At 43.9% G+C, this 27552-nt stretch overlaps 1 protein-coding gene and 2 long non-coding RNA genes across 7 annotated transcripts in view; 1 reads left to right on the top strand and 2 right to left on the bottom strand.

Annotated features, from left to right (window-relative positions):
• The window catches only part of Sh2d4a (SH2 domain containing 4A), a 62134-nt gene extending 49923 nt beyond the window's left edge, over window positions 1–12211 (bottom strand). For 2 of the 4 annotated variants that reach the window (XM_046447653.2, XM_046447658.2), the window contains exons 1-2: window positions 12030–12211; window positions 7371–7737 (exon numbers count right to left, since the gene is read on the bottom strand). In XM_046447653.2, coding sequence (XP_046303609.1) covers window positions 7371–7551 — 181 coding nt within the window. In that variant the 5' untranslated portion in view covers window positions 7552–7737; window positions 12030–12211. Of the gene's footprint in view, window positions 1–7370; window positions 7738–11741; window positions 11885–12029 lie in introns of those variants that run through there. The other 2 variants (XM_046447655.2, XM_046447654.2) reach the window with 2 other exon arrangements.
• On the top strand, window positions 12186–20946 carry LOC124094742 (uncharacterized). 2 transcript variants are annotated; one of them, XR_006852320.2, is made up of 3 exons: window positions 12186–12775; window positions 13057–13174; window positions 19449–20946. It is a non-coding gene; the product is annotated as an uncharacterized LOC124094742 (long non-coding RNA). The 2 variants fall into 2 exon arrangements; XR_006852319.2 differs by lacking the exon at window positions 19449–20946 and having other exon boundaries at window positions 13057–13357.
• Window positions 19990–24646, bottom strand: LOC124094741 (uncharacterized). Its single transcript, XR_006852318.1, has 3 exons — window positions 24537–24646; window positions 24022–24227; window positions 19990–21137 (listed from the first exon to the last, which is right to left on the bottom strand). It is a non-coding gene; the product is annotated as an uncharacterized LOC124094741 (long non-coding RNA).
• Window positions 24647–27552: the final 2906 nt, after the last annotated feature.

Genomic DNA, 27552 nt, shown 5'->3' with positions numbered 1-27552 from the left:
GTGTCCTACCAACTCCTACCAACACCTTCAGCTTCCTACCAAGATGAGGGATGCCAATCAAGGTGGCTGCCCTCGGTCACTCATTCCATGTAGCAGAAACTGGGTTCCTACTATGAACAAGCAGGAGAGCTAGATGCTGCAGGGGATACCGGGAGGAAACCCACACACGAGTCTGTTTTCCTGCAAGAAACCTAGAATCTGAGGGGGAAAGGACCAGGATTAGGCTATTTACCTAGTGAATTTTCATTACCTACCTACACACGCCAGGCACTGAGGGAGAGGCAAGTGAGCACTCATGACAAGAAAGACCAGTCCCTGTCCCCAAGGGACTCACTTTCTAGTTGGACAATTTTACAAAGGACAGGCGGCCCATGTGGCTGGATTCAAGGAAGGATTCAAATATAATGCCAGAGCTTTGAAATGCTCCAGCCGGGAGGGTGGTAGCCAGAAACAGTGCTATCAAGAACATTTATCTGTTGGGGAACAAAATAAGGAGCTGTTTGGAAATGCAGGATAACATTTTGTTTTACTAGAAATCTCTGTGGAGACATCCAGTAGACGTCTGGACTCCCTCTGGAGCTGAGAAGGCGGGAGACAGCATGAACTTGAGAATGACCTTATAGATGCTATCAGCGAAGCCACTGGCATAGCAGAGTTCACGAAGAGGATGAAGTCCAGAGGGAAGCTTGGAAAAGCCTGCGCTTCATCAGGAACAGAAGGAAAGGGGGAGAAAGAGAGCCCTGGTTACATGTAAACAAACGTAAAAGGCAGAGGATCCCGGTCCCCAAATAACTAAGTAACGTAGAAGGAGACTGGGGGAAGCCACCACTGGATACCCAAGAGAGGAAAGGAGGGGATCACAACAGCCTCTGACTTGGGAGAAGGTAGTTTCAGAGCCACAGGAGGGGGACAGGCCTCTCAGGCGGGAGGGAGGATGGAGAGAGCTGGTGCAGGCCATGGCTGTGTGCTCTGGAGAAGTCTATCACTGGAGAGGAAGAAACGTCAGCCTTCGGCTCAGTTAATGTCACTACACGTAGGCACTGTGCTGCCGAACTAAGGGGCAGAAAGCACAGCATAGGAGCAGCGTCAGCTGAAAGATCTCTGGGCATGGGAAACATGGGCAGGGGTTGTCCCCGAGTTTTTGGAAAGGAAGAGAGTAAGGAGGCCAGGGAGGAAGTCAGGGGGATGTGGCCACCTCAGAGGTTCCTGAAAACATCTTCTCTAACCAGCTTTTCTAGAAAAGAGGATCAGTCCTGCGCAGTACCACACCATAAAGAACTTCCAAGCAGAGGCAAGTATCCACACCATATTCTGCCGGGAAATGGTCTCTCAAGTCAGAGGTGGAGCTACACACAAAACCTCTAAGGAAGCAATGTTACAAAATGTGACATAAAAGTGGGGTGGCCAGGAATATTCCATCTATATGACAGCATGAGACTGCTCACAATGCCCTCGTGTCTGATTTATCCCCGTGTGGCAGGTCTAGCAGGGGTGCAGGAGGGAGAGACTCGGGCATCAGTGTGCAGCGAAGGCCAAGCTCGGGCCCTCTGAAGGCAGGATGCGCTGCAGGGAGTCAGCTCCTGGTCTCCACCCTGACTAGATGCAGCTCAGGAGGACCCTCGTGGAATCTGTGTGAGAGAGAGAAAGGGGAGAGAGGAAGACAGACAGAGGGAGAGGATTGTGTCCTCTGTTCCCCAGGGGGAAGACAAGCTACTGGGTGAACAGAATCCAGAGAGAATCAACAGCCTCCTATAGTGCCCCAGGAACATATTTACTATTACAGTCATTATTTCATGGGGGATTGACTCTAGGACCCCCTATGGACACAAAAATCATAAATGGATAAGAATATAGCTCAGAGCACTTGCCTAGCATGTGTGAAGCCCTGGATTCAATCCCCAGCACTACGAAAAAATAAAAGAAATGTTTAAAAGGGACAAACCCACAGATGCTCAAGTCCCTTATATAAAATGGTGCAATATTTGTATAGAACCCATGCACCCTCTGGTATATTTTAAATCCTCTCTAGATTATTCATAAAACCTAATAAAGCATAAATACTGCATAAATAGTTGTTATACTGTATTGTCTAGGGAATCATGACTCAAAAAAAAGTCTTCACATGGTCAGTACAGATGTAATTTTTAAAAGATCTTCTCAATCCTAGTTGGTTAAATTCAGGTCCTACAGTTAAGGGGGATGACTATAAATACAAGGGGGGCCCTACCAGGGCAATATGAGCAGAATACCTACCAATAACAAGGTTGTTGAAATACTGAGATCCCTCCGTAAGCTGCTGCCCCAATGTCCCATGTAGAATCCTCCATCACTCGGTCCTGTCCAGTAGCCCCCCGCCCCCGCCCCACCTGCAACTGATCCAGAAATCAAAAGCTGCATGAAGGCTGGCAGGGGGCCCAGGGCTATGACCATGTCCATGCTGACTGGCTGAAACCCATGCCATCTCCATCATTAAATACCTACTCTTATTAACTCTATTTTACCACAAGGGCACAGGGCTCAGGGAAGTGAATAACTTGAGCGGCACTGCGTAGAGACAAGAATTCAAAAACCAGAGTCCATGACTGCAAAACCTGAGTTTAGGGTGGTCCTGTAATGTGTAGTCCAAATGGAAACCCTGAGGACAAAAGGGGACCACCCAAAAGGGACACCAGGATAACAAATGTGAACAGGATTCTGCAGGCAGGCTGAGCACGGTCATCCTTTTCTTTCCTATCCCCACAGGGCAGGATGAGATGCAAAATGCTCCATCTAGCCTCGTGCTCATTTTAATGAAGGCCAAGGCCAGCTGCTATGGGACTTCTGGAAATGACTTAAAACTGTTGCTTTCCCCATTGTTTGCTAGATTTGTTAGAACCTAGCAGAGGGGGACGCTGAACCCAGCAATGAACTGAACCCGGCAGTGGGGGACGCTGCAGTCTTACTGAACACCCTAGGGCCAAGGGAAGGGAAGAGTAGGCAATGCCCGTGGTGGTGGCATAAACCTATGGCTTTGTCGCTATTTCAGAAAAAGGAAGGCTTTGAATAAAGGAACTTGCCTTTGGTAACACTAAGAATCCGACAAATGAATTTTCTCATCTGTCACAAGGGCACATGAGAGAGACCCTCCTGCACCATGAGCAATGACCAGATCCCACCCTCATGATGGACACTCAATCAAACAAGTGCTGGGAAACCCTCTGCCAAGTGACTGTGTCTTCTCTTTGTTTCTGGACAGAATCACACTGGAGATACTTCTAGAAGATGATGTACAATCAATCAACAAATACATGAAAAAATGCTCATCATCTCTAGCAATTAAAGAAAGGCAAATCAAAACCACTCTAAGATTTCATCTCACTCCAGTCAGAAAGACAACTATTATGCAAACAAACAACAATAAGTGTTAGCGAGGATATGGGGAAAAAGGTACACTCAGACACTACTGGTGGGACTGCAAATTGGTGCAGCCAATATGAAAAGCAGTATGGAGATTCCTTGGAAATCTGGGAATGGAACCATAATTTGACCCAGCTATCCCTCTCCTCGGTCTATACCCAAAGGACTTTAAAACAACATACTACAGGGACACAGCCACATCCATGTTTATAGCAGCATAATTCACAATAGCTAAACTGTGGAGCCAACCTAGATGCCCTTCAGTGGATGGATTTAAAAAAATGTGGCATATATACACAATGGAATATTACTCAGGAATAAAAGAGAATAAAATCATGGCATTTGCCAGTAAATGGGTGGAGTTAGAGAAGATAATGCTAAGTGAAGTTAGCCAATCCCAAAAAAAACAGATGCCAAATGTTTTCTTTGATGTTAAGAGGCTGATTCATAGTGGGATAGGGAGAGGGAGCATGGGAGGAGTAGACAAACTCTAGATAGGGCAGAGGGGTGGGAGGGGAAGGGAGGGGGCATGGGGGTTATTAATGATGGTGAAATGTAATGATTATTATTATCCAAAGTACAGGTAAGAAGACCCAAATTGGTGTGAATATACTGTGTATACAATCAGAGATATGAAAAATTGTGCTCTATATGTGTAATAAGAATTGTAATGCATTCCACTGTCATATATAAATTTTAAAAAATCATAGTTATACCACTACAATACAGGTTTTCCAAAAATTCTTATAAATAAATAAATAGTGAAAAAAAATCACACAGGAAAAAGGCTCCATGGCAGGTCCCCAATGCAAGCATATGTTTTAGACACATGCACCTTCAAACAACAGTAACTGTCATTAAACCCCGGTTAAGATTAACATGAAGCACATTTGTTCATAGTACCAGTATGGGGAGAATCAGACCCAGGTCTATTCTAGCCTTCACTTCTCAGCTGTTTGCCCCGGGCAAGTTAGTTAAAGGGCCTGAGCTTCACTTTCCTCATTTATAAAATGTAAATAGCAATTCATGCTTCAGGCTTGGTTGTTATTATTTAATGAGATAATATATTGAAGCACTCAGCTCAGAGTCTCATATGCAGCCACTTAATAAATGCTGGCTGGGGCTGCTCGTAGAGTCTAGGGACATACTGTCCAAATGCAAGCCTCATTCATTACATAAAAGAAAAAAGCAGGTGAAGTTAATTTTAATAATGCACTTTATTTTACCTAGGATATCCAAAATATGATTTCAATATATAATGAATATACAATTATTAATGTGTTTTTTAAAAAATATTTTTGAGTATAGATGGACACGTAGTATCTTTATTTATTTTTATGTGGTGCTAAGGATCGAACCCAGTGCCTCATACAGAGAGGCAAGCGCTCTACCACTGGGCTACAGCCCCAGCCCTATTAATGTGTTTTTTATTTTCTTCCTACCAAATCTTTAACATCTGGTAGTTAGCACTTACAGCACAGACTCATGCCCTGTGACCAACAGCCACATGTGGCTCCTGTTGATACTACAGCACAGCACCCCTCTAGATATCTAGTTATACTCCAACAGGCACAGCAGGTCCACAACTCTCTCCTGCTATAAGAATCACGTTTTCTCACTACAGAAATCAGCAGTGATCTGCTCTATTATTGGTTGAATCCATACTTCTGGTTATTTTTCAGTCCCTTCTACTTAAGCCTTCGAATTACTAAGTGGTAGACAGGTTCCCATGATTCGCAATACAGGCTGTGTGTTTTGTGTATTTATAAAGACCAGATGATAATGAAAGCCTGCTAATTGATGGACAGAATGATGTAACGAAATGGGGGCAGGAACAGGATATCTGTGATGAAAAGTGCAGCCTCCACCAAGCCAAAGCCTGACTCCAAACAGCCAAGAAAAAATAGCATTCAACTCCGTGCAAGGTGGGCTGACGCAGGTCCAGGAGGCCGGGAGCACAGACAGGAAGGAGGGGGGCTCAGGGTGGTCTCAGCACATAAGGGCCTGAGGCTTAGTAGGTCTGCAACTCAGACAGCACCTCCAGGCAGCACTGGGCACAATGACACTGCCTTGGGCCATCTGTGGCTTTATTCTCAAAAGCACAGCAAAAAGAAAGAGAACTGCTGTGTTTTTAGGGGAAGTGGGAGAAACCTTTCCCTTTTCTGGAGTCAGAAGAGGCACCGATTTAAAGCCAACTACATTTTTCCAAGTGTCAAAGGATTTAAGGCGGTAATAAACTTTTGAGATGAAATACTGACAATGTTCACTGTGTTTATTAACACACTTTTTCATGGCCATTTAACTAATAAAATAACACAGGTTTTCTGACAGATAGATTTGAAACTCTACAAGGAGAAATTAAAGCAAAGAAACTGACACTATTGTCTTCAATAATCACAAGGAGAGTCATTCCGTAACATGAGAAGCCCCAAATAAAAGGTCCAGCCACTGGTCAGAGCCCTTCAGCTCTCTCCAGGCCCAAACTCACTGTACCAACAAATTATGTTCCCAGTGGACATGATGTGCAGAAGAAGCCCAGCTGTACATCCTAAACTCTAGCTAAGGAATGCAAGGAGATGTGTAAACCAGTTCAGAAAGACAAAGGGGTTAAGCTTCAGTTTGTCGGTGCTACTTGTTGAAGGAAAAAAAAATTCTATTTGGGGTAGTGCAATGTGAAATCCACAGAGCTGGGCATCTATGAATGGGTGACCTAACAACTATTACTTATCTTTTCTGAGTCCTGAGTTTCTTACCTATAAAATGGACAATTAATGCCAACTTTGCAAAAAAGTTGTAAAGATTAGACAGAATGTATGTTAAAGAGCTGGTACTATGCTGTTTACTTAGTGCTATATTAATTATATTAACATAATAACAAATGAGATACTCGCATTTGTTTCCTAATCAGTATAAAGCCTTCATTGAAAAAGAGTTAGTGAAGGGCAGCATAAGGTGAAGGTCACTGAACTGACCTTCACTTTGAATCTGTGCATCTATTGGCATGCAAGGGAGCCTCGTTTTCTCAACGCTTGAAATGCTAAGTGTTTTTTTTTATATCTGTACCTTTTCTAATTTAATAAAAAATGGTAAGAAGTTGGTTTTGAATGCCTCTGTAAGTCACCTTGAAAACTGTGCTTTTTTAAATAAAGTAGGTATTCATGCATGACAGAATCTGTGTGGTGACAGCAGTGTGTGCTTCTCTGTGTCTGCGTATGTATACTCTTTAAGTCTTAACTTACAAAGAATCACTTCTCCCAAGGTCTCAAAAGAACTTCCAAAACTGTGAGGGAGTCCTTGGTCATGAAGCAGTACATTTGAAAAATTCACTCACATTAAAAATATAGTATTATGATATTTTTTTCCTCAAGGCCATTCCTTACGTTTTAAGAGGAAGCATTCCTGAAAAATAGTTCAAAGAAAAAAATTCTTGAGATCTAAGAAGTACAAACACAGATATTACAAAGATGCTGATACCAGTACTTTGTATGCTAATGGTAGAATACTAGGCCTCTGTCACAATAAGGGGGACAGGGGACAGGGTCCTTTCTTAAAAACCCTCAAATCACACCATAGGGATGACTTTTTTTTTTCCTCAGTGCTGAGGGTAAAACCCAGAGCCTGGTACATGCTAGCCTTCTGCTCTACCACAGAGCAACACTTCCAGTCCCTAGGAGTGACCTTTAACGGCAGCTTAAGGTCAGTCTGGTTTCAGTAAGAGACTTGCTTTACGACAATACAATTCCATGGTAAGTGCTGTGTGTGTGTGTGTGTGTGTGTGTGTGTGTGTGTGTGTGTGCGTGCACATGCTCACACATGGGTGCAGGTTTCAAGTTGATAAATCACACTATCAGAATTTCAACATTTAGCATCCACCCACCAAATTACAGCTCACACCAGGAGAGCTTTTGACCGGCGTGAATCGTTCAGACACCCAGCTAACACATTCGCAGCAGAGGCTGCCAGGTCAGGGTTACCTTTCTTTGGTCTGGATTTCACTGGCAAGGACTCCTTTCTTTCCATGGCTGCTTCTCTTTCTTTCCATCGTCGGATCTGTTCCTCCCTCATCTTGAAGAACAGGATCTGTTTCTGCTCTTCGCTGAGCTCAGCCAGGAGGTCAGGATCTATGTACATCTCTGACAGTATCTGTCTCAGCATCTTTGCAGTGCGGGAGTCTTTTACACCTGTGGCAAGAGTTCCTGCAGATGGCTTACAGGTGTACCTCCACCAGGCTGGCACCTAGAGGTGTCCACAGACCCTCTCAGAAATGCACAAGGTCCAGAAATCCCCACTGAGTGGGACAGGAATTCAGCAAATTGTCTCCTCGCAGCTGTTAGCAAAAACCTGCAAAGAGCAACAAGCCAAATTGGGTCGCATTAAAATGTGACGACAGGGCAGTGGCAGGCTTATAAACAAAGCTTGGAAGAAATACAGTACCATTTCTCATTCCAGGAGAGAAGGAAAGTTGAGGTATCTGTGTTAAGAGTTTGTGTAACTTTTACCCCATAATTTCCAAAGATATCGTGTGGAAAAAAAAAAAAACTAACTTTATACAGGTCAGGGAAATAAAAATTCAGCAGAGGTTTGGCCTTCTCCCAACTAAGCAAACATATTGTTACATCAGAGCTGCCAAACCACCAATTGTATGACTGAAAAAAAAAGAACTTAAAAAAAAGTCACAGGAAGAAATTAAAAAGCTCTCTCTAAACAAATTATTTCAAAAGAAAATGCCACTTTTGAGATTTCACACAGACGGATTCACCCCAAACCAAATCAAAACAGCTGTGCTCAAGGAAGTACAAATAATAAAAGTTAGACCACATGCAATTTTTGCATTTCCCCTTGAACATAGCACTAAATAAATACTTCAGCCATCACAAAAGGACAATCTAGTTTCCAGACAACCTACTAGAGCCATGAGAACAGTACAGGTGCAAAAGAGAACACTCTTGACCATTCTGGAAGGTCACCAGGTTTTAGGCATACCTTTTCCAGATAACCTAATTTAATAAAATCTAAATTTACAGACCAGGTAAAGTAGGGCAATGAAGTCACTAGGTTTATAACAAAGGATCTTTGATTTATAAAATCTTCTTTTGAAAGAAGTCACAGACTCTAACATGCATGCACATTGGTTTCAGAGGCAATACTAGGCAGCAGAAATTCCACTAGGTCTTAAACTACTTTACACATATCTGTTTGATTGAATTTTTTTAAATGCCAGCCCTTTATACTTTTATCATCAAAAAGAAATCATGTATATATTTCCTTTTTTGAAACAAAAAAAAAAGACATTTGTTTCCATGTCATAGATAGTATAAAACTCTTAGTACAGTTTTTCATAATCACCTACATTCTAAGAAACCACAAATTTGGTGCTTACAGTACCTCAATAATCTCACCATCTGCCCTCTCAAATATCTTGTTTCTCCATACTAAGTCCAAGCACTCTTAAACTTGAGACTGGCCACTTGGCTATGTCATGACCACAATGGTTTCAGCTCCTCTTATTTCTTTTGTTTTGTTATTCATACAGCTGGATTTTTTAATGCTCTTCTCATCTCCTGGGAATCCCCTTCTTCCCATCCTTCTCCTTCTTACCAAGTTGCTACTTGACTTAGAGCTTGAGATAAGCATGTTCAACAGGTGGATACTACAGTACCTTGCATCTAAAGCACTGACTCACTAATATAGCAAGAGCCTTCATTGAAGCTATAACTGTTCTCACTTACCTGCACCCTATATTCTCCTGCAGCATGGAGAATTCAAATGGAATAGAAAATTAAAAGAGAGGTTTGTAGTGGATACTCTTCCTTCACAGAAAGAATCTGGTTCCCTGGCACATTTGACTCCAAGGCTCCAAGATAAAGTGGAAAGAAACCAAAGTGAATAACCCCTTGACATTCCAGGAATGTCCTTATGTGGGCACAAGCCATGACTGCAATGGTCAACTCCCACAGAAATAAAACATGGTAGAAAACAAGGGCCCATGAGGTCTGAGGTTTCTGCCCTGATTCCCAATTTGCGCAGGGTGAATCCTTACTGGTGGGATGAGTAGTTAAAGTCTAACGCTGTGAAAGGGCCAAATTCACACTGCTCCCTCACCCCTGCCCAGAGTACTCCTGTTAACAAAACAAACACTTCCAGTACCAGCACTCTCTTGAGAGCTTTGCATGTGTTAACTCCCTTCATCATCACAACAACCCTTTGAGTTTGGTCCCATTTCACAGATGAGGAAGATGGTACAGAGGCCTCATCCAGGTCAACTGTCGAGAAGTTTAGCAAAGGCCAAATACAGGAAACATCCCACTCAGTCAGCACTGCCATATCAGCCCAGGTGTGGGCCTTTATTTACCAGGTACTCAGCCTCCCCAACATGCCCTTCCAAAAGACCCCTGGGAGCAGCACAAAGGGTCTAGCCCCTCATGTGTGAGAAGAACTCCTATATAGTCCTGTAGCAGTTAACTACCAGAACTCAATTAATCTTGAGTAGAGGACCCTGGTTTCCTCCTGTCCTCAGAGAACAGGAAGACAACCCAGCTGACAACTGTGGGTGGTCAGGCTGTTGAGTATGCCTGCCATTCTGCGGCTGTTGATTGGCCCTGGTGAAAATTAACTGTCCCCCCACCCCAAGGGTTTCCCCTATAACCCACAGCCCTCCAGCCTGGAGGCACAGCTCTGCCTCTCATGAGCTGGGTAGCTTTGGGCTGTCACTTTGGGTCCTTGGACTCCATTTCTCTGCCTGTGAAATCAGAAGGTCATTTCAACCAGGGAATCTTCATAACTTTTGGATTATGTAATATAATCTAGTGAGAAATTATCAAGATAAGTGGAGCCAGGGTGCAGGAAACAGAAATGAGGAAATTAACAAACCAGGGATTTCCCCTCTCTCACTCACTCCCAGGACAAGCTGCAGTTGCTAACACTGATTCACACTGAATGACTTTCCCCTCTCTGATACACTCAGTGTAGCAAATGTCCAGTTATTGGAGATCCAATAAAAAGAAAGGCTCATCTAACTCGGTTTTCTTCTTCTACAGCACTTTTCTTAAAAGAAGAGAAATGAGCAGCAACAAGTCCACACCTACTCTTTATCCCAAAAGTCCATTTCTAAAGGCGCCTTTCTAAAGGGTCATACATAGGAATAGTTAAGTCTTCCAGGCTACTCATCCATCTGGTCTGATTTTCACACCTTCCACAGACAATATCCTACAATACATTGTCTTTTCAATGACTCTGAGACCTACACTATAAAAATAAAAAAGGCCTGAGGTACAGCATGAATCATAAAAACGTTGTGAAATGGGCAGTTTATAATTTTAATTCTAATTATTTTTAATATCCAAGTCTGTTTTCAGACTTTCAGTTCTCTTACTCAGGTTTATCTTACCAGTCTATCTGCAAAAGGGCTGTTTTTGAGGATAAAATGAATTAAGAGTGATAACAGCAATTTGGCTTTTGTAAATAGGCACCATTCTTCAGAAATGTCAAATTACTGTACCTACAGATTTGCCCAGAAAACTCCAATCATGCCAAATCTATGTCCAAATATGCTCCCCATTAATTAATTCCATTTTCAAATATTGGGTCCAAGTTGTTCTAACACACAAGCAATCAAAGATTTTCTTTTTAACAAGAAAACCTTTGGGGAGGCGAAGAGAATCTAAGTTTAGGAAGAGGCAGGTGCTAGGCTTACTTTTCTGAGACTCTCAGGAAGGGAGACCACTCAGGAAAAACTGCAAACTGTGACGCCTTTGGTCGCCCATAAACCTATGGTCAGGAGCCCCCAGGGGTCTCACTAGGTTGAGGAAGGTCACAGCCCAGCTGACAGGGGTTGCGTTCTGGTCCCAAGGACTCAGGGAGGCGACATAGCAGGGCCCCACGCGGGGGCGCCCCTGGGTGCGGACGCACGGGGAAGGGTGCCCAGCGAGTGCGGCGGAAGCTGAAACCGGTCCCCGGCGCTCTGTGCCCAGGTCTCCAGGCAAAGGCGGTCCTCTCGGCCTCACCCACTGATTGTGCGAGGCTGGTCTTGGGGAGCAACTGCCTGCACAGGCGCTGGGCGTCAGCGTGAGGGCGGGTCCCAGGACGCAGCAGCCAGGGGAGACCACCACTGCCCCGGCGCCGGCGCGGCGCTACCGCTCAAGTCCAGAAACTGGACCAGCCCAGACCCTCCCAGGGACCCCCGCGGAGCGCCCTGCTCCCCGCCTGCGTAACCGCGCGCCGCGTGCGTGTGAGCACACCCCTCGGCACCGCATCCCCGCCTGGATCCCAGAACTTCCCAGAAGGACACCGAAGTCCCCTCCCATCTTCCCCCTAAAGACTCCCTGCCTCGATCCAAAGCACCCCACCTTCGGGGACCGCCGCTCACCCAGCCGGCGGCTCCAGACACCGGACACCCGACACCGGACACCCGCCGCCCGCCGGGCCGCGATCGCCGGCTCAGCTAGGCACCTGAGCCCGCCCCGGCGCGGCGGAGGAGGGACCAAAAGGAAGGGCGGCCGGCTGCTGCAGGGACCAAGGCCTCGCCGCCCGCCTGCCCCTGTCCCTGCACCACCCGCGCTCCCCCTCGAGGACCCGCTTCCGCTCTACACGCGCCCTTCTCCCGGGTCCCCTACCGCACCCCTGCACCCACCCACCTGTTTAGGGCCCTGGGCTCGCCTGGGCAGAGTGACCCGAGCACCGCCACGTCCAGGTGGGCCACCAGAAGCTGTCGGAAAAGAGGAGAGAAGGCCGAGGCTCGGCGAGCCCTGCAGCTGGCTGCACAAACACTCAGGCTGAGAGGGCGAACGGCGTCCAGCCCCTGGCCCGGCCCGCCCTTGCCTCCCGCCGCGCCCACTAGTCCGGGTGACTGGCTGGGCGCGCTCGCGGCCCCACCCGGGCGCCTGGAGACGCTCCAGGGCCACTCGCCCGGCAAGGCTTGGCAGCCTGCAGCATCTCGGGACAGCTGTCCTGGTCCGCGGCGGCCCTTGCCACCACCCTCCCCTCTTAGTTCATTAGAGCTGGCGTCTGCAAGCTGGGCTGGATTGTCCCGAAGGCCCTCCGCGCCCGCGGACCTTACTGATACAGCGGCCCAGCCCCTGCAACAACTCTGAGCCCTGGGCATCCTGCAAGGCGGAGCTGCGGAGGAGGGCAGGCCTTGTTTGGTTACTCTGGGTCCTGCAGGCCGAGCTGGCTCACCTCTCAGGCTCTGGTCCTGCGTCTCTGCTGGGTTTTTTTCCCCACTTTTGTTGACACTAAGTAAATTATCAAACTCTGAGACCTTTGTCAATAGAGGCGTGGCTTTACAGGACAAGATCAAGGAGGACCAAGACTGGACATCTGGAGACTGAAGGCAACAGAATGAGGGGGAGCAACGGAAAAAAACTGGAGGAAAGTGAAGAAGGTAAAGGAATCCTGTGGATCGCAGTTCCAGCAGGTCTGGTGGTGGGCTGAGAGGCCGGAGGAGCTGACAGCATAAGAACCTTATGAAGGACAGTCCAGCAGAAGCAGAGTGGAAAGGTCGGAGGACGTTTTAGAAAAATGGCAGATTTGGGGAGCCCCAGATTGCCGTGTTGAAAGGAAAAGTAATAATAAACAGGGAGACGGGGTAGCTCTGCACAGCCTACCTGATCTATTCAGGAGCCAGACCTGCTGCGCTAACAAAAAATATGTTCTCGTTCCCAGAACCTCCAGACCACAGAAGATGCTCAAAGTTGGAGAGAGCCTTGGAACAGAGATCAGTACTCACATTACTAGAAAATGAGACCCAGCTGTATGGGAACATTTCTAGGAGTCCTATCAGGTGAAGATTTCTAGTCTAAGATCTGGTGTTTAAATGCTGGCCTGTGGGATGGTTTCAGCTGGAGTGTGATTTGTCTCTGGTCCGCTGCTATGGCCAGCCAACAGAGAATCCTAGCACTTCCTGGATGGCACAGTTGAACTGCAAAAGGTGTTTGGTTCATCAACCAATAAAAATCCCACAGGACACTGATGACAGGTCATTACCCTTCTCCACACCCAGTCTCTCTCTCCATCTTCTTACAAACCCTTTTTTATAACAACTTTTTCATCGTGCTACTAACCTCTCTGAACCTCAGAGAGAGTAGCAGTGCATAACTCATTCCCGTTCCTGGCATGCACCAAGTGTTCAAACACATTGGCTCGTGTCACTTCACACCACATACTATATTTTTACGTTTTTACCACCTCAAACCTAGGCTATAGTTTTTGTCTCCCTTTTTATCTGGGCTCCACCCCAATCACCCCAGCCTCTAAGAAGCCACTTCCTTGAATAGCTCCCTCCTTTTTGTATTAGGGTTGGTAGGTGTGCCCAATAGAACAATGGCAGAAGTGAGGGTATGTCACCTCTGGGATTAGATTAAAAATCACCCTGTAGCTGCTGCTTTGGTCTGTCAGTCTCTGCGCACACCCCCCCCCCATTTTTGTCTCTCTCTGTCTCCACTTCTCCCACACCCTTGGAACATTCACTCTGAGAGAAGTCAGCTACCTTCCCATGCACAGTCCTGTGGAGAGCCCACATGGAGAGGCCCACATGGATAGACCTACTTGGAGAGGCACTGAAGCCACTACCACAGGAACCAGCTTGGATGTGGCTCGTCCAGCCCCAGGCAAGCTGCAAGACGACTACAGCCTTGGCCTGTTGCTTCATTGCAAATTCATGAGATGGACTCAACTCCACCATTCTCAAATTCCCCATCAGCCAACTTCAAGATAGTACAGTGTTGTTGTAACAAGCCATTAAATGTGGACTGATTTGTTACACGGCATAGGCAAATTAATGTACCTCCTCACTGGCACAGGTATGGTTTAGCTAGCTTTGACATATAGGAAAATTACCTGAATAGCATATTTAAAAACTGACCTCAGACCTTACCCCAGAGCTAAGAAATTTGGTATCTGTGGAGCCTCAGCACCTACATTTTGAATAAGGATTCCAGGTGGTGGAATCAAAGATGGGGGAGCAGATCTTGCTTTTAGAAACTCTCTTCCAGGCTTTTCAGGTCAGACAAGTCTGAATGCAACTTTTAAATTAACCTTTTACAACATTACCTCTGACCACCACTCAGTTGCTAAAACACCCTGTATCCTGCCGCGCCCCCATCCCTGCCCATAAGCAAAGAGTAAAGACTAAACAGCTTGCTGACTTTCAAGGACAGGGACAATCTGACACTAAGCTTTCTCGGTCTTATCATCTTTCCAACACAAACCCTACATTCAGATAATCTGGTATTTTCCAAGCCCTAAACCCACACAGACTCTGTGGCTTCACAGGGTGCCCTTTGTCTAAAATGTCGTGCCCCACAGCTTGGCTTACGAAAACCCCCACCTACCCCTCAATCATCGTTCTCTAGAAAAACCTTGCTTCCCTCTCCTGTCCCCACCTCATCCTTGATTACAGCCCAAATGTCAAAATTTAGCAATGAACCCACCCAAGAACACTTTAATGAATGCCTGGTAGGCGCCAGGCCCCGTGATGAGACTGGGGGACAGCAGAGTCAACAGCGTGGCTCCCTGCTGCTGTGTGTGTATTTTAGGCCCCTTTTGAATTTGTAAATGCCTCGATGCCAAGGACTATACCCTACAGGCACATCTGAGTCCTACCCGGTGCCTTGGCTAGGCCTCTGGGTACTCAGTGAGTGTCAGTGAATGAAGGTTAGCCCCGTGAATGCGGTGAATGCGGCTGTATAGATGGTGCAGTCCTTCACCCTAGACTCTCTCCTTTTCCCTCACCGTCCCCTTCTTGTCACGTGCCTCTTTCCTGTCTCTTCCATGTTCCTCTTATTTCTGTAGCTTTTTCTCCATCCTCTCCACTTCTCTCCCCCCCTTCTTCTCTACCACATTTTCATTCCCTGTCACTTGTCTATCTATCTCCTCTTCAGTGGGGAGGCTTGATTAGAATGTTTTATTTATTTTGTTTTTATTTTTTGCGGTACTGGGATTGAACCCAGGGCTCTGGGTATGCAGTGCAAGTGTCACCCTCAGAGCTGTATCTCCAGCCCTTTATTTTATTTTGTTATATTTTGAGACAGGGACTCACTAAGTTGCCAGTCCAGTCTCCAACTCAAGATCCTCCTGTCTCAGTTTCCCAAGTAGCTGAGATTACAGGCGTGTGCCAGCACACCCAGCTAGAATGTTTTATATTGCGCAAAAAAAAAAAAAAAATCAAGTGGTCTATTACTTCTTTGAGATGCCTCAACCAAGTTTCCCTCCCTTGGCCAGAACATACTCCCCCTCTCTGTGATCAAGAACGCAGTGTGGGCAAGAAGGCGGGTAGGATTGCTGAGAGGAGCTGGAGACTGGTGAATCAGAGACAAGGAAGCCTGGTGTCACCAGCACGTGTGTTCAGGGGTGCCCCGTTGCCCTCCTCTGCTAGTGTTCAAAGAGGGGACTAGATATCTACTTACTACATACGAAAGATTCTTAATTTGTCATTTATTTGTAGTAAGGGATATGAAGCAAAGAGCCTACATTTTTTTCTTTATTTGTTCTTTTTAGTTATATGACAGCAGAATCCATTATGAGGGGGTACTAGGGATTGAACTCAGGGGCACTCGATCCCCAAGCCACATCCCCAGCCCTAGTTTGTATTTTATTTAGAGACAGGGTCTCCCTGGATCGTTTAGCACCTCATTTTTTTTTTTTTGCTGAAGCTGGTTTTGAACTTGCAGTCCTCCCGCCTCAGCCTCCCCAGCTACTGGGATAATGGGCATGCGCCACCGTGCCCAGTAGAAACCATTTTTTATTTGTTCTTTTTAGATATGCGTGACAGTAGAGTGTATTTTGACATATTATACAAACATGGAGTATAAGTTATTCTAACTATGATCTTATTCTTGTGGTTGTACATGATGTGGACTTACGCTGGTCATGTACTCATATATAAGCATTATTCCCACCCCCTCCCTTCCCTCATTCCTTTGTCTTATCTAATAAATTCTATTCTTTCCTCCCCACCCTTGTTGTATATTAGCATCTGCATATCAGAGAGAATATTTGGCCTTTGTTTCTTTGGGATTGGCCTATTTCACTTAGCATGGTAGTCTCCAGTTCTGCCTATTTACTGGCAAATGCCATTATCTCTTTCCTCTTTAAGGCTGAGTAATATTCCATTGTGTATATGTCCCACATTTTCTTATCCATTTATCTGTTGAAGGGCACCTAGGTTGGTTCCATAGCTTAGCTATTGTGAATTTAACCCACATTTTAATGAGTGTGTTCCCTGACATTCTTTTTGGAATGCTCCTTGGGAGCCCCGCTGCCCAAAGCTGCCACGTAGCGTCACACAACATACATTTGTACAACTGGGGGTGGAGAGCAAGCACCAGAGATTGCTGGTGTAAGAACCTCCTGGAGTTGTGCTACATAGCAAGCAGCCAAGGCCAGGAAGGTAAAAGAGGCCACTTGGCACCTTTTCCAAATTATAGGTCGATTTATGTTTAATTTTTCCAGAAAATGTAAATTACCTTCATATTTTCTCTTTCTAAAAGAAAATAGGATAAGAAGCAATATTTTTCCTGTCATGTTTTATTATCAGCATCAAAACACTCTAACTCTTTAAGAAGTAACTTGTACATTTGTTGCATAGTGAATGTGGGGTAGATATGAAAGAAAAAATACAAAAATATTTAAACTTCCAAAAACTGATCAGATTTCAAAATACATCTCATTCAATTCATCAATCATGAAAAAAAAAATTGCATTGAGGATCCACTATGTCTTCTGCTTTCTGCCAGCAGTTAGATTTTATTTTGAGTTGTTTATATTCCTCTGTGTGTGGGTCTTTATTTCTTCATGTTCATAAATACACCAAGAGAAGTCACCTTTGAATCGATGAGATTACTCCATTTTTCCAGGAATTACCTTCCTGAAATCATTTTCTCCAAATCCACTCTGGGCTGCTGGGAAGACATTTCTAGTTTCTTGTGTTTCTGCAGGGAGTGGTGAAACCCTGTGGCCCAGAAGAACTGCTGATCTGGGGCTTAGGGGAGGAATTACTCAACTTCTACTCCAAGGCATAGGAGAAGGCTTTCAATAGCCTCCAGGTCAAACCTTGGGAAAGGAGCAGAAGCAGGTCCCCAAAGTGTTCTGACTCTTGGATCTTCCCTGGTAACTTCAAGTAGGTCTACCAGGGGTAATACTATCAAAGTCTCATTTCCAGCCAGGGATGGTGCACACACCTATTATCCCAGCGACTCTATTCCAGAGGCTATGGAAGGAGGATCACAAGTTCAAAGCCAGTGTCAGCAATTTAGGGAGGCCCTAAGCCACTTAGCAAGACCTTGTCTCAAAATAAAAAATAAAAATGGCTGGGAAAGTGGTTCAGTGGTTTTGCAGCCCTGAGTTCGATCTCTAGTACCAAAAAAAAAAAGTCTCATCTCCTCCTTGGATTAGATTCAGAACTAAGTTTCAATTTCCTAAATACAGCTCTCTAATATGGAAAATCTATGCAAAGTCATGTCATTTTTATAATGGGTTGACTACAACTAAGTACAACAGTCATTCTCGAGCAAATTTTAAAATAACCTAAGGAATAACTTTTAAACATTTGTCTACTCCCCCAACGTGCTCTTATTTGATTGGGATGGAGTGGTGCACATATATCATCATTTTCTCAAAGCATCCAAAAAGGTCCTAATGTGTGGGGTGAAGGTTGAGAACCAATAAATACATGGAAGCAAAATTAACTGGTCAGGAGGAATTTGGAGGTAATAATGCAGCCCTGGACTTTTCTAAAATATAATGAGGCTAGGTGTTCATCTTCTTGGTTCTGCTCTTCAAGGGACCAGAAGTAGTCCAGAAGGCCAAGCTCAGCCTGTCGTTCAATAGGGCAGGAAGGGAATGGGGCGTCTGGGATGCTCCCTCTATGTCGATTGTGCCGCTTTTCTTCCTTGGGCTGCTTGCTGCTTATGAAACTCGGACCTCTCCTCTGGCCCTTTAATGGAGGAAGGTGCTTCCTCTCTGGCCCCAGTGACCTCCCACCACACTCAGTGGCCCCAGATGTCCTCAGTTACTTTCTTTCTTGGGGGTATCTCTAATCCTACTCCTAGAGCCCCAGCCATCTGCACCAAAGCATTTCCCCACATTTGCCTGAAGACTTCACCTTTGGGCAAAGAAAGATGCTAAATGTAAGGTGTGAGCCAGAACCAGCTGATGGCCTCAAGGGTAAGGGCTCTTGTTTAACTTGGAGCTGAGTTTTATTGGCTTGTGGGTATTTAAAGGACAGGGAAATGTATTCAACATCCAGTGTCCCTGCTAGCGGAAAGACATGGCTGATAAACGACAAATAATGCTCCACAAATAGAGAAATCTGGAGAGGGCAGACTCTGATCCCTTTGGCCACATTGGCCAATCCTCACTAGGAGTGAGCACTATATCTTCACAAGTCCTCATTTAAAAGACAATCGATTATACAATGTTTTAGGGTTAGGAGGAATCTAGACATCATCTAGACTTATATTGCAGCTGAAAAAAAAATGGAGAAGGAAGTTTAACTACCACAGAGCAAGTTAGTGGCTTATCAAGCAATAAAAGAATTCAAAGGGTTCCTGACAAGCAATCTTGGCATGGTCGTGACACTGTGTCAACTAGCTTATTGCCTGACTGTAGGGACAGTCACTCTCTAGGCTATCTCTGAACAGAGAGCACCCTTCTCTCCTGGTGAGGTAGACCCGAGCTATGCAAGGATGGGCGGGTTCAAGGTCAGCTGAAGGTGAACAGGACTGCACTGCCATCTCTTGCACTCACAGCCGTGGGCTCACATTTGAAGACCTGCAGGTCACACACCCAGCTTAGAGGGTCTGGCTCCAGAAAACCAGGTCTGGGCCTTGTGATGCCTTTTAGTATGACAGTCAGGGAAGGCCACGACAACCAATCAAACCCAGGTATTTTCTCAGGTCAAATTCTGACCAAGAAAGGAAATGTAATGAGGAAGAGAGAGAAAGGGGGAGATGAGAAGGGACAGAAGGGACCAGAAAAATCAAGAGAACAAAGAGAATTAACCAAATAAATATGTAACATAGTTGGTTTCTCAAATGAGCTTTACCTTGTCTTTGAAGGGTACATTCCTGGGAGTCTCAGATCCAACCTCCTTTCTCAGAGGGGAGTGGCTGACACGGAGAGAAGAATCCACCTGACGCTGAAATTATTTTGAAAAATTTTAATGGAGGAACAAGAATACTGGGTTTAAAGCATGAAATTTATTGCTGGTTAGAGTTAGCAGCTTTCCTAGATTGACTTTTTTTTAAAAAGTCAAATTAAATGCCCAAGAATAAAAGACTCAAATCTCAACTGTTCTTTTTAAATAATATTCCCCAGCTGGACTCTGAAGAGAAGACCCTTCAAGGTCAGATATGGTTTCTAGGCCTCTGAGTGTACTATAAACAATAACACCATAAATCTGTACAGATTAACTTGCAAAGCATTTTCAAGCTATTACTTCATTCAGTCCTTTTGATCTTAACTGATAAATGAGAACTCTTGTGTACAAGGCAATTCAGTGACTTGCCTAGGTTTACACAGTAACCTGGACAGTGGTGGCACAGATCTGGGATTCGTCCAAAGCTCTTTCTGCTGCCCCAAACTGTCACCATCCTGTGCTCCATCATCCCTGGCTATTAGAATGCATGTATCAGGAAGGATTGAAATTTGCCTCGTTATGGTAGTATAACCAGAGCCGGCTCAGTACTTGGTGTATACTAAGTACTTAGTACATTGTTGAATAAATTAATTAATCTAAATTTGGTCTAGCCCAGAAAGAAACAGTGCCTCCCTGAATGGTCTGGATGAACCCATTTTTAGAAATTAAGCCTAAGTGACTTTGTAGCTTAAGAAATGAAATATTCTTTGTGGAATTTTCTAAACTCCACAGGTGACTGAGGTAACTTGAATGTTTTAAGATGGGATGTTATTCTGTATGAAAGGAGGGGGTGATCTCATGAAGATTATATTATTAGCCTGTCACAGAATCACATGCCTCTATTTTTATTTTTTTCTGCAAGTTTTATTATTTTTCAAATTATCATTCATGTCGAGCAGTGGTATAAATCTGTCATCCCTACAATGTGAGTAATACACATTTGAGTAAATATTGCATTTTGAAATACAGCATTTCTAGATCTCTGATCCAGAACAATGATCATTTACATGATTGGTCTTACAATCTTAGCAAAACACCAGTTTAAATTATTAGTCAACAGTCATTGTTCTTGTTCTCCCAACTAGACTGTAAATTCCTTTAGATGGTGACCTGTGTGACTTCTTTATTTTCTAACCCTCTCATGACAAATGAATAGCGAAGCCTAAAGACAAATTTCTGATTGCAAATTAAATCAGAGCTCAGCATGCTTGAGACACAGCTCTTATATGATTTGAAAATGCTCATGAGAGAATTTTCTTTTTAATTTCTCTTGGTCCAACTTAACAGGTATGGCAGCTGGCATGGAATTCTGTTTGATCTAACTCATCAGAGTCTTTCCTAAGAATTATATATGTATATATAATTGTTTTGTCATGAAACTTTTTGTTAATAGGGCAATAAATGTAGAACAGAATTGAGAGAGCAACTTCCTGTTTCCTTTGTTATCCGTTCAGTGTACTTAAAACCTACAGGTGTGTAGCTTCCACGGATGAAGTGAAAGGGAAATGAATGATTGCTTCTGTTTTAGTTCATCGAGCACATAGTAATTGCAGGTCATCTCTGGGGCATAATGAAAAGAATCTGACGCTGATGGAAATGAGCATATTACCTAAAAAAAAGAGGAAATGTTGTGAATAAAAAGAATTATAATCATTTTAATAAAGGGTGGGAAGTATAACTACCATAGAGGCTGCAGAGACCAAGCTGCACATCAGCTTGGAGGGATGGGTAGTTTCCATGGTGGACAGTGTTTCTGATGAATCTTAAAGAAGGACTCTGACGTGGACAAGCAGCAGTAGGAAGTGGGGGGATCCCACATATCTCAGCCATGCTTGGCAGTAAGCAGCACACCCTCGAATGGTGTTTCCACAGCAGTGGGTTGCCTTGGGACTAGACGGAGGTAAGCTAGAAACGTTTAAGACCAAAGTCAAAGACTTTTTTCCATTAATTACTAACAAGATTTTAGCAGAGAGTGCTGTGTGATAGGGAGATTAATTTGACAGTGTGTGGACAAGGAGAGAGTCTAAACCAGGGGGGAACAGTTCAAATCAAGGTAATATGGACTTCAATTAGGATAGCAGGAATGGAGGGAAGAGGTTGAGTACAAAAGACATTGATGGATGGCATCACTGTGCTTCAGCACTAGCCAGAAGAGGAGAAGGAGAGCCTGTGTAAGAAAAAAAAAAAACACTAGAACGGTTTTAGCCCACATGCTTTAAGTGAATATGGTAGAAAGTTCCAGAACTGCATTGTAGGACCACTAAATTATCCTAGCATTTGAGGGCAATACATGTGAGCTAACCAGTGACCAACAATTATTTCTCTTTTTTTTTTTCTTGCGTGAATATCATTCATGCCGAGCAATGGTATAAATCTTTGATCCCTGCAATGTGAGCCTATGTAAGAAAAATTGTGAAATTTTGGCTTGTGAAATCCTTCTGGAATGCTAGGGGCCTCTTACCAAGTGAGGTGACCCTGTGTCAATGCTACTGCTAAATTTATTAAGCAATTACCTGACTCGGTTGTCCGCCAACTCAGTCATCTCACTTGTCCAGGCATAGAACAGCCTCATAAATCTTAGAAGATTCCAGGCCCAACTGAGTCGGTCATGTATGGAGATTCAGCAGTTCTTGGCCCTCAATTAGATATATTTGTTTGGGCTCAGCTTCTTTTAGAGTCTCTGACTACAACCCCAAAACCAACTCTCCAAACAAGGAATGTCCTGGAAGGAAATCTAACCTGAACACCAAAATTTGTCCTAACATTGCTCTGTATTGTTCCCCTTATCTCATATATGGGCAAACCCCAATGGTTAACGTAAAATTTATTTTAAATTCCCTTCTTACATCATACTGGTAAGAAAATGGTGGAAATTCATGGGGCAGAGTCACAGAGGCAGTTGGACTCGTCTGTAAAATTGAACACACACTCTAGGATTTAATAAATATTCTCTTAATTTGAAATTTTTAGTCTTCTGATTTGATCTTCTCTTGTATCTTTTGCTAAACAACAAATATCTTCCAAATAATAACAATTGAATATTTCTCATGAGTCTGAGGACAACTGAGTGGTTGCTCTGATGGTCTTTCCTGGGCTCACTCTTATGGAGTAGCTGGAACTGGGACAGGCTGGAATGACAGGGCCTCTCCCTACAGGTGGTCATTAGTTGTCAAGAGGTCTAGTCTGACTTCTTCACATGGAAATGGAAACTTTTCTTGAAGACAAGCTCCTCTGCACATGTGCTAATATCCTAATGACTGAGCCAATCCCTATGGCCAAGTCCAGGGTCAATGTTGGGGGATGTACAGAGGCACAGATACCAGGTGTGAGTCATTGCAGTTCACATGCTCTAACACATGGTCCATCATGGATTTCTCCAGAAGATGACCAACCTGCCCTTGGAGACCCAACACTGTATAAGAATTGATTCACATGGGTCCTGGGGTGACCTACTTCTGTAGATACAAAGGATCTGAATAAGTGATTATCTAGACTAAACCACCATGGTATTAGCTCAAGACCTCTCTTGTTCCTTCTTTCTCTCTTCTTTCTCTTCCTCTCCTCCCTTCTGTTTTCTTCCCTCCCATTGCATTTCTTCATTCCCATTGCATGTTTTCACAGAATCATTTGACTCTTAGGATTATTCCCTCCAAACCCTTCATTGGACACTTGTAGACTTCAGGGACATTAAAGACTAGTTCTCCCAAGTGTCACCCTCACGAACTTTGTACAAATGCATTGCATTCCTCTTCAGCCCTGTGGACATGTACTGTACAGTGCCTTTGTTTATTTTAAGCTAAATGTTTGGGGACTCCTTGTCCAGTGTTCCATGTTTTCAGCAATTTTATTTGACACATTCACTACTTCTCAATGCTATGGTTGATCTCTCATTACTTAAGACTTTCAAAATAATTTCATTTTTTACCATGTTTAACTTAACATTAAAGACACTAAAGAGAAATGGCCTCAAACCCGATCTGATAGCAGTGACCAGACGTGTCCCCCAACCTATGTGTACCTCTTATGATTAACTTTAGCTTACCTGGTTTTAGCATGCAATCTGACTACGAGGATAGTCTCACAGGTGGGAATTTAAATTGTTATTCAGAAAAGAGGCAATCAGTTGGCATGGAACCTATCTCAACTTGTAACTGTAAGTGAATTCAAGGTACATTTTTTACAGACTGTGTTTTTCATGAAGCCTGTGGGCATAATGGAACAAACAAGAATGCCACGCAGGAGACGGATGGTGAGAATTTAGGCTGTCTTTTCTATGAGTCAGAAGCTCCCAGTGTTATGAGCCATGATGTGGGAATCAGTTAGGCATCTCTGGAAGCCACATTGACACTTAGATTAATTACACTGCCTGGTTTAACCCAGGAAGCACAGGCATTAGGCTAGCAGGTCCCTGAGCAAGTCTCATGTATGTGTGACATATATATCAGGTTAAAAACAGACACAAAAACAAAACAAGCTCCCTGCTCATCACCTACCTTGTGAGTGATAGCTCAGGAGACACCTGTCACCCACAGTTTGCTCTGAGCTCATTCATCACACCATCATGACCCATGCTGCTCTCCTTGCCGTCCGTAACCCCATTTCTGTTCAGGCACAAATCCATTGGAAGGGGATGGAGAGAAGAGGGCCACACAGACAGGGAGGGTGGGGTCTTTTCATAGCTCAAGTGAGGTAATTCAGCCTGTAAAAAAGGAAGCTTAGATACTCTACCTGTTCCCTTAAATATGATTGACTTGGAGAATTGTGTTTGATTTTTTTTTTTTTGAGTGTCACCTTTTAAGATGACATTGATCACAAGCAAATCCATCTTCTTCATAGTCCCAGAAAGGGCATGTTAAAAATGCTGAGCCAGCTCTTCTGTTGCATCCCCAGGTTATCGCTAAGGGAATCAAGTCGAGCTCGACCTTCCCAAGAGAGCTCCTGTCTCCTTATGCTGCTCATCCCTTACCCTGTCTCCTGCTCTTGGCTTCAGAAACACTCAATAGCTTACCTAGCTTCTGGCACCTCCTGCCATTCTTGGCTCCTCTGTCTTTGTGCTTGCATCTCTTTTGCCTTGGATTCTCCTCCTTTGTTCCTTTCTATAGTGCCACCCCAATTCCATGGGGGGGTAAAATAAAAACTTGCTATTCTCATCCTTTATACTCAACTTGGATTGGTTCCTCCACAAAGCTTTTCCTGACCTCTTCTCTCCTCCCTTATAAAGTTGCATGCCCTTCTGTTCTCTCCCACATCCTCTCTTATCTACTCTTTGAAGGACTTGCTCAATATTTTATAACAGCAGGTTATAATAGATTTTAATGCTGTACATCTCTTAAGATAAAATTGGCCTTGTTCCTTGTTGTAACCAGATTCCAGTAAAGCACATGGCACTTTTTACTAATAACTGCTAGATGAATAAAATAACCGACTATCACTGCAAACCCTGGAGTCAGATGTTGGCGCCAAGACAGTAACCATCTCATGATCCCTTGTTACCACCCTGCTAGCATATGAAAATGGCCCTGCCATTTGTAGTCTTGTGGTTAAGACTTACACGGCCACTGGAGCACATTTTTCTTTAAAGATTTGCTAATGGATTTACTCAGAAATAGGGATGAATTAGCGATTTGACAGTGTATGCAGAGGGTCATCATATACACAGTTAAAATTTAAATAAATTTGAATGTTGACTTCTATGCACTAATAAAGTATATGGGTTTAGATGATGACAGAATCACAGACTTTTAGCCTTGACTGACTTTTTCTTTTTAACTTATAAAGAGAAATGGTTTATTTGACTCACATTTCTTTTAGTTTTTGTAATTTGTTCCTTTTAGATATACATGGCAGCAGAGTGTATTTTGAAATAGTATACATACATGAAGCATAACTTATCCTAATGAGGACTCCATTCTTGTGCTTGTGCACAATGTGGAGTTCCACTGGTCAAGTATTCATACAGGAACATAGGAAAGTGATGTCCGATGCTTTCCACTGTCTTTCCTAATCCCACCCCCTCCCTTCCCATCATTCCTCTTTTATCTAATCTGATGAACTTCTATTCCATAGCACATTTTTAATGGCACTTTAGAAGCTGTTCCCACCCCTGTAGCACCAGTGTCAGGAGCCTGGCAGAGTAAAGACTACCCTTTGTGGAAAAATAAGAATTGACTCTAACACTGACCCCTGGGCCTCACTAGATAATCAGAGCACGTTCAAGGTTGAAAGGCAAAACAGGAAGGAAGACCATGCCAAGGAAAAGCCAGATATCAACGTGTTGCAATCTTTGTGCTGAAATTAGAGCTGGTGAGAGTTCAAAAGATCAGTTGTTAAACTCCATGATGGATGAATCATAGAAAGGGAGAGTAGAAGAAATACAAACCTGTGGTGAATGTTTCCTTTCGGCGTTCAAAAAAGCAAAGGGAGTTCGGACAGCAGGCAATGCAGAAGCACAACTTTTAAAGATTTTTAGTTTCCTTGAATTGACATGCTGAGCCTTTAAATGGCCTAACCCTGATTTGAGGGGTTATTTTGAAATCCTATGCAAGTTACCAGAATACCAGTACAGCAAGTAGGATTCATAAGGACCCGATTGCTCCATCCTTCTCTGATAATAGAACAAGAAGATCACTTTACTGGCCATTAAAAATAAATGCTTTCAGATTCCTGCAATGACCAAAAAGCCAAGAATCATAGGAAGTTGTGTGTTTATTTTTTTTAATTACAGAAAAGGTTGAGGTTTTCATTATTCATTTGTACTCAAGTGATCCCTGGAAAAAAGTCCTTCATTCATGGAATCCCGGCTCTCAGAACAAGTGTCACCAGGTAAAAAGACCTTTTCTCTTTAGTTAAGAAACTGTCTCCTTCAATAGCTGCTGCCTATAGGAATGACAGTATAACAAACATGACGAAATTGTGTTACAGTGCAGAAAATAACTCTCTTGGACACGAATGACATTCCTCATAGAAACAGAAAAAGCAGTCATGAAATTCATCTGGTCAGGTCTGAATTGCAAGCATACAGTTGGCCTTTGTTAAGATGGAAAGGGTGGGTGGGTTATTCTTATCTATGAGCTGTGTAGCTCATCAGGTCACTCTCAACGAGAGCCATGACTACATCCTCTGGCCCTGTAAATGAGGGGATCCCTAGTTCTATTTCTAGGGCATCCTGTGTGATGATGTACACTCTGGCTCCTGCTGTTCTGCTGAACTTTTCGGAACTCCCATAGATGCACATGCTGCTGTGGCCTGAGCACCACCCTCTCCCCTGCACTGCCTGCAGGTGTTACCCTGCCTGCCACTGTGGCGGGTACAGCGGTACTGCACTCATCCCTGCTAGGAAGCCAGCCTCCCCTCCTTCCTGGTGGGTCTCAGTGTGACAATAGGCACCCTTGGGCCTGGCTTCCCTTTTCGTGCATCTGGAGTGTCTGTGTTCTTTGATATGGAACTAATTTCTTTCTTTTTTTTATATGTGTTGGGGGGGTATTTTTAGAGCTTTTCTCCCTCAATCCCCTCCCTTTCCTCTCATAGATATTTTGATCAAAAACTAAATGGGATCAGATGCTGCTGTGGCTTCTTGCACCATGTCCCTATCTTTTCCCTTTTTCTTTTGCTTCATTATCCAGTTAGGTTCTGGGACCCACAGCACAGGCAGCTGGGGTGGAGAACAGTGACTATTTAAAATTTTTTTTTTAATTTTATTTATTCTAATTAGTTATATATAACAGCAGAAAGCAATTCAATTCATATTACACAAACAGAGCACAGTTTTTCATGTCTCTGGTTGTATTCAAAGTAGAGTCACACCATTCGTGTTTTGGCTTTTGGGGATTGGCTTACTTTACTTAGCATTATATTCTCCAACTCCATCCATTTACCTGCAAATGCCGTGATTTTATTCTCTTTTAATGCTGAGTAATATTCCATTGTGTATATATACCATATTTTCTTTATCCATTCATCCATTGAAGGGCATCTAGTTTGGATCCACAATTTAGCTATTGTGAATTGTGCTGCTATAAACATTG

This window comes from Marmota monax, unplaced genomic scaffold (genome assembly GCF_021218885.2).
Source record: "Marmota monax isolate L192 unplaced genomic scaffold, Marmota_monax_Labrador192_F-V1.1 WCK01_AAM20220418_F8-fsc00040, whole genome shotgun sequence".
Classification (NCBI taxonomy): Eukaryota; Metazoa; Chordata; class Mammalia; order Rodentia; family Sciuridae; genus Marmota; species Marmota monax.
The sequence above is the reverse complement of the archived record's forward strand: the minus strand, read 5'-3'. Positions and strand labels throughout refer to the sequence as shown.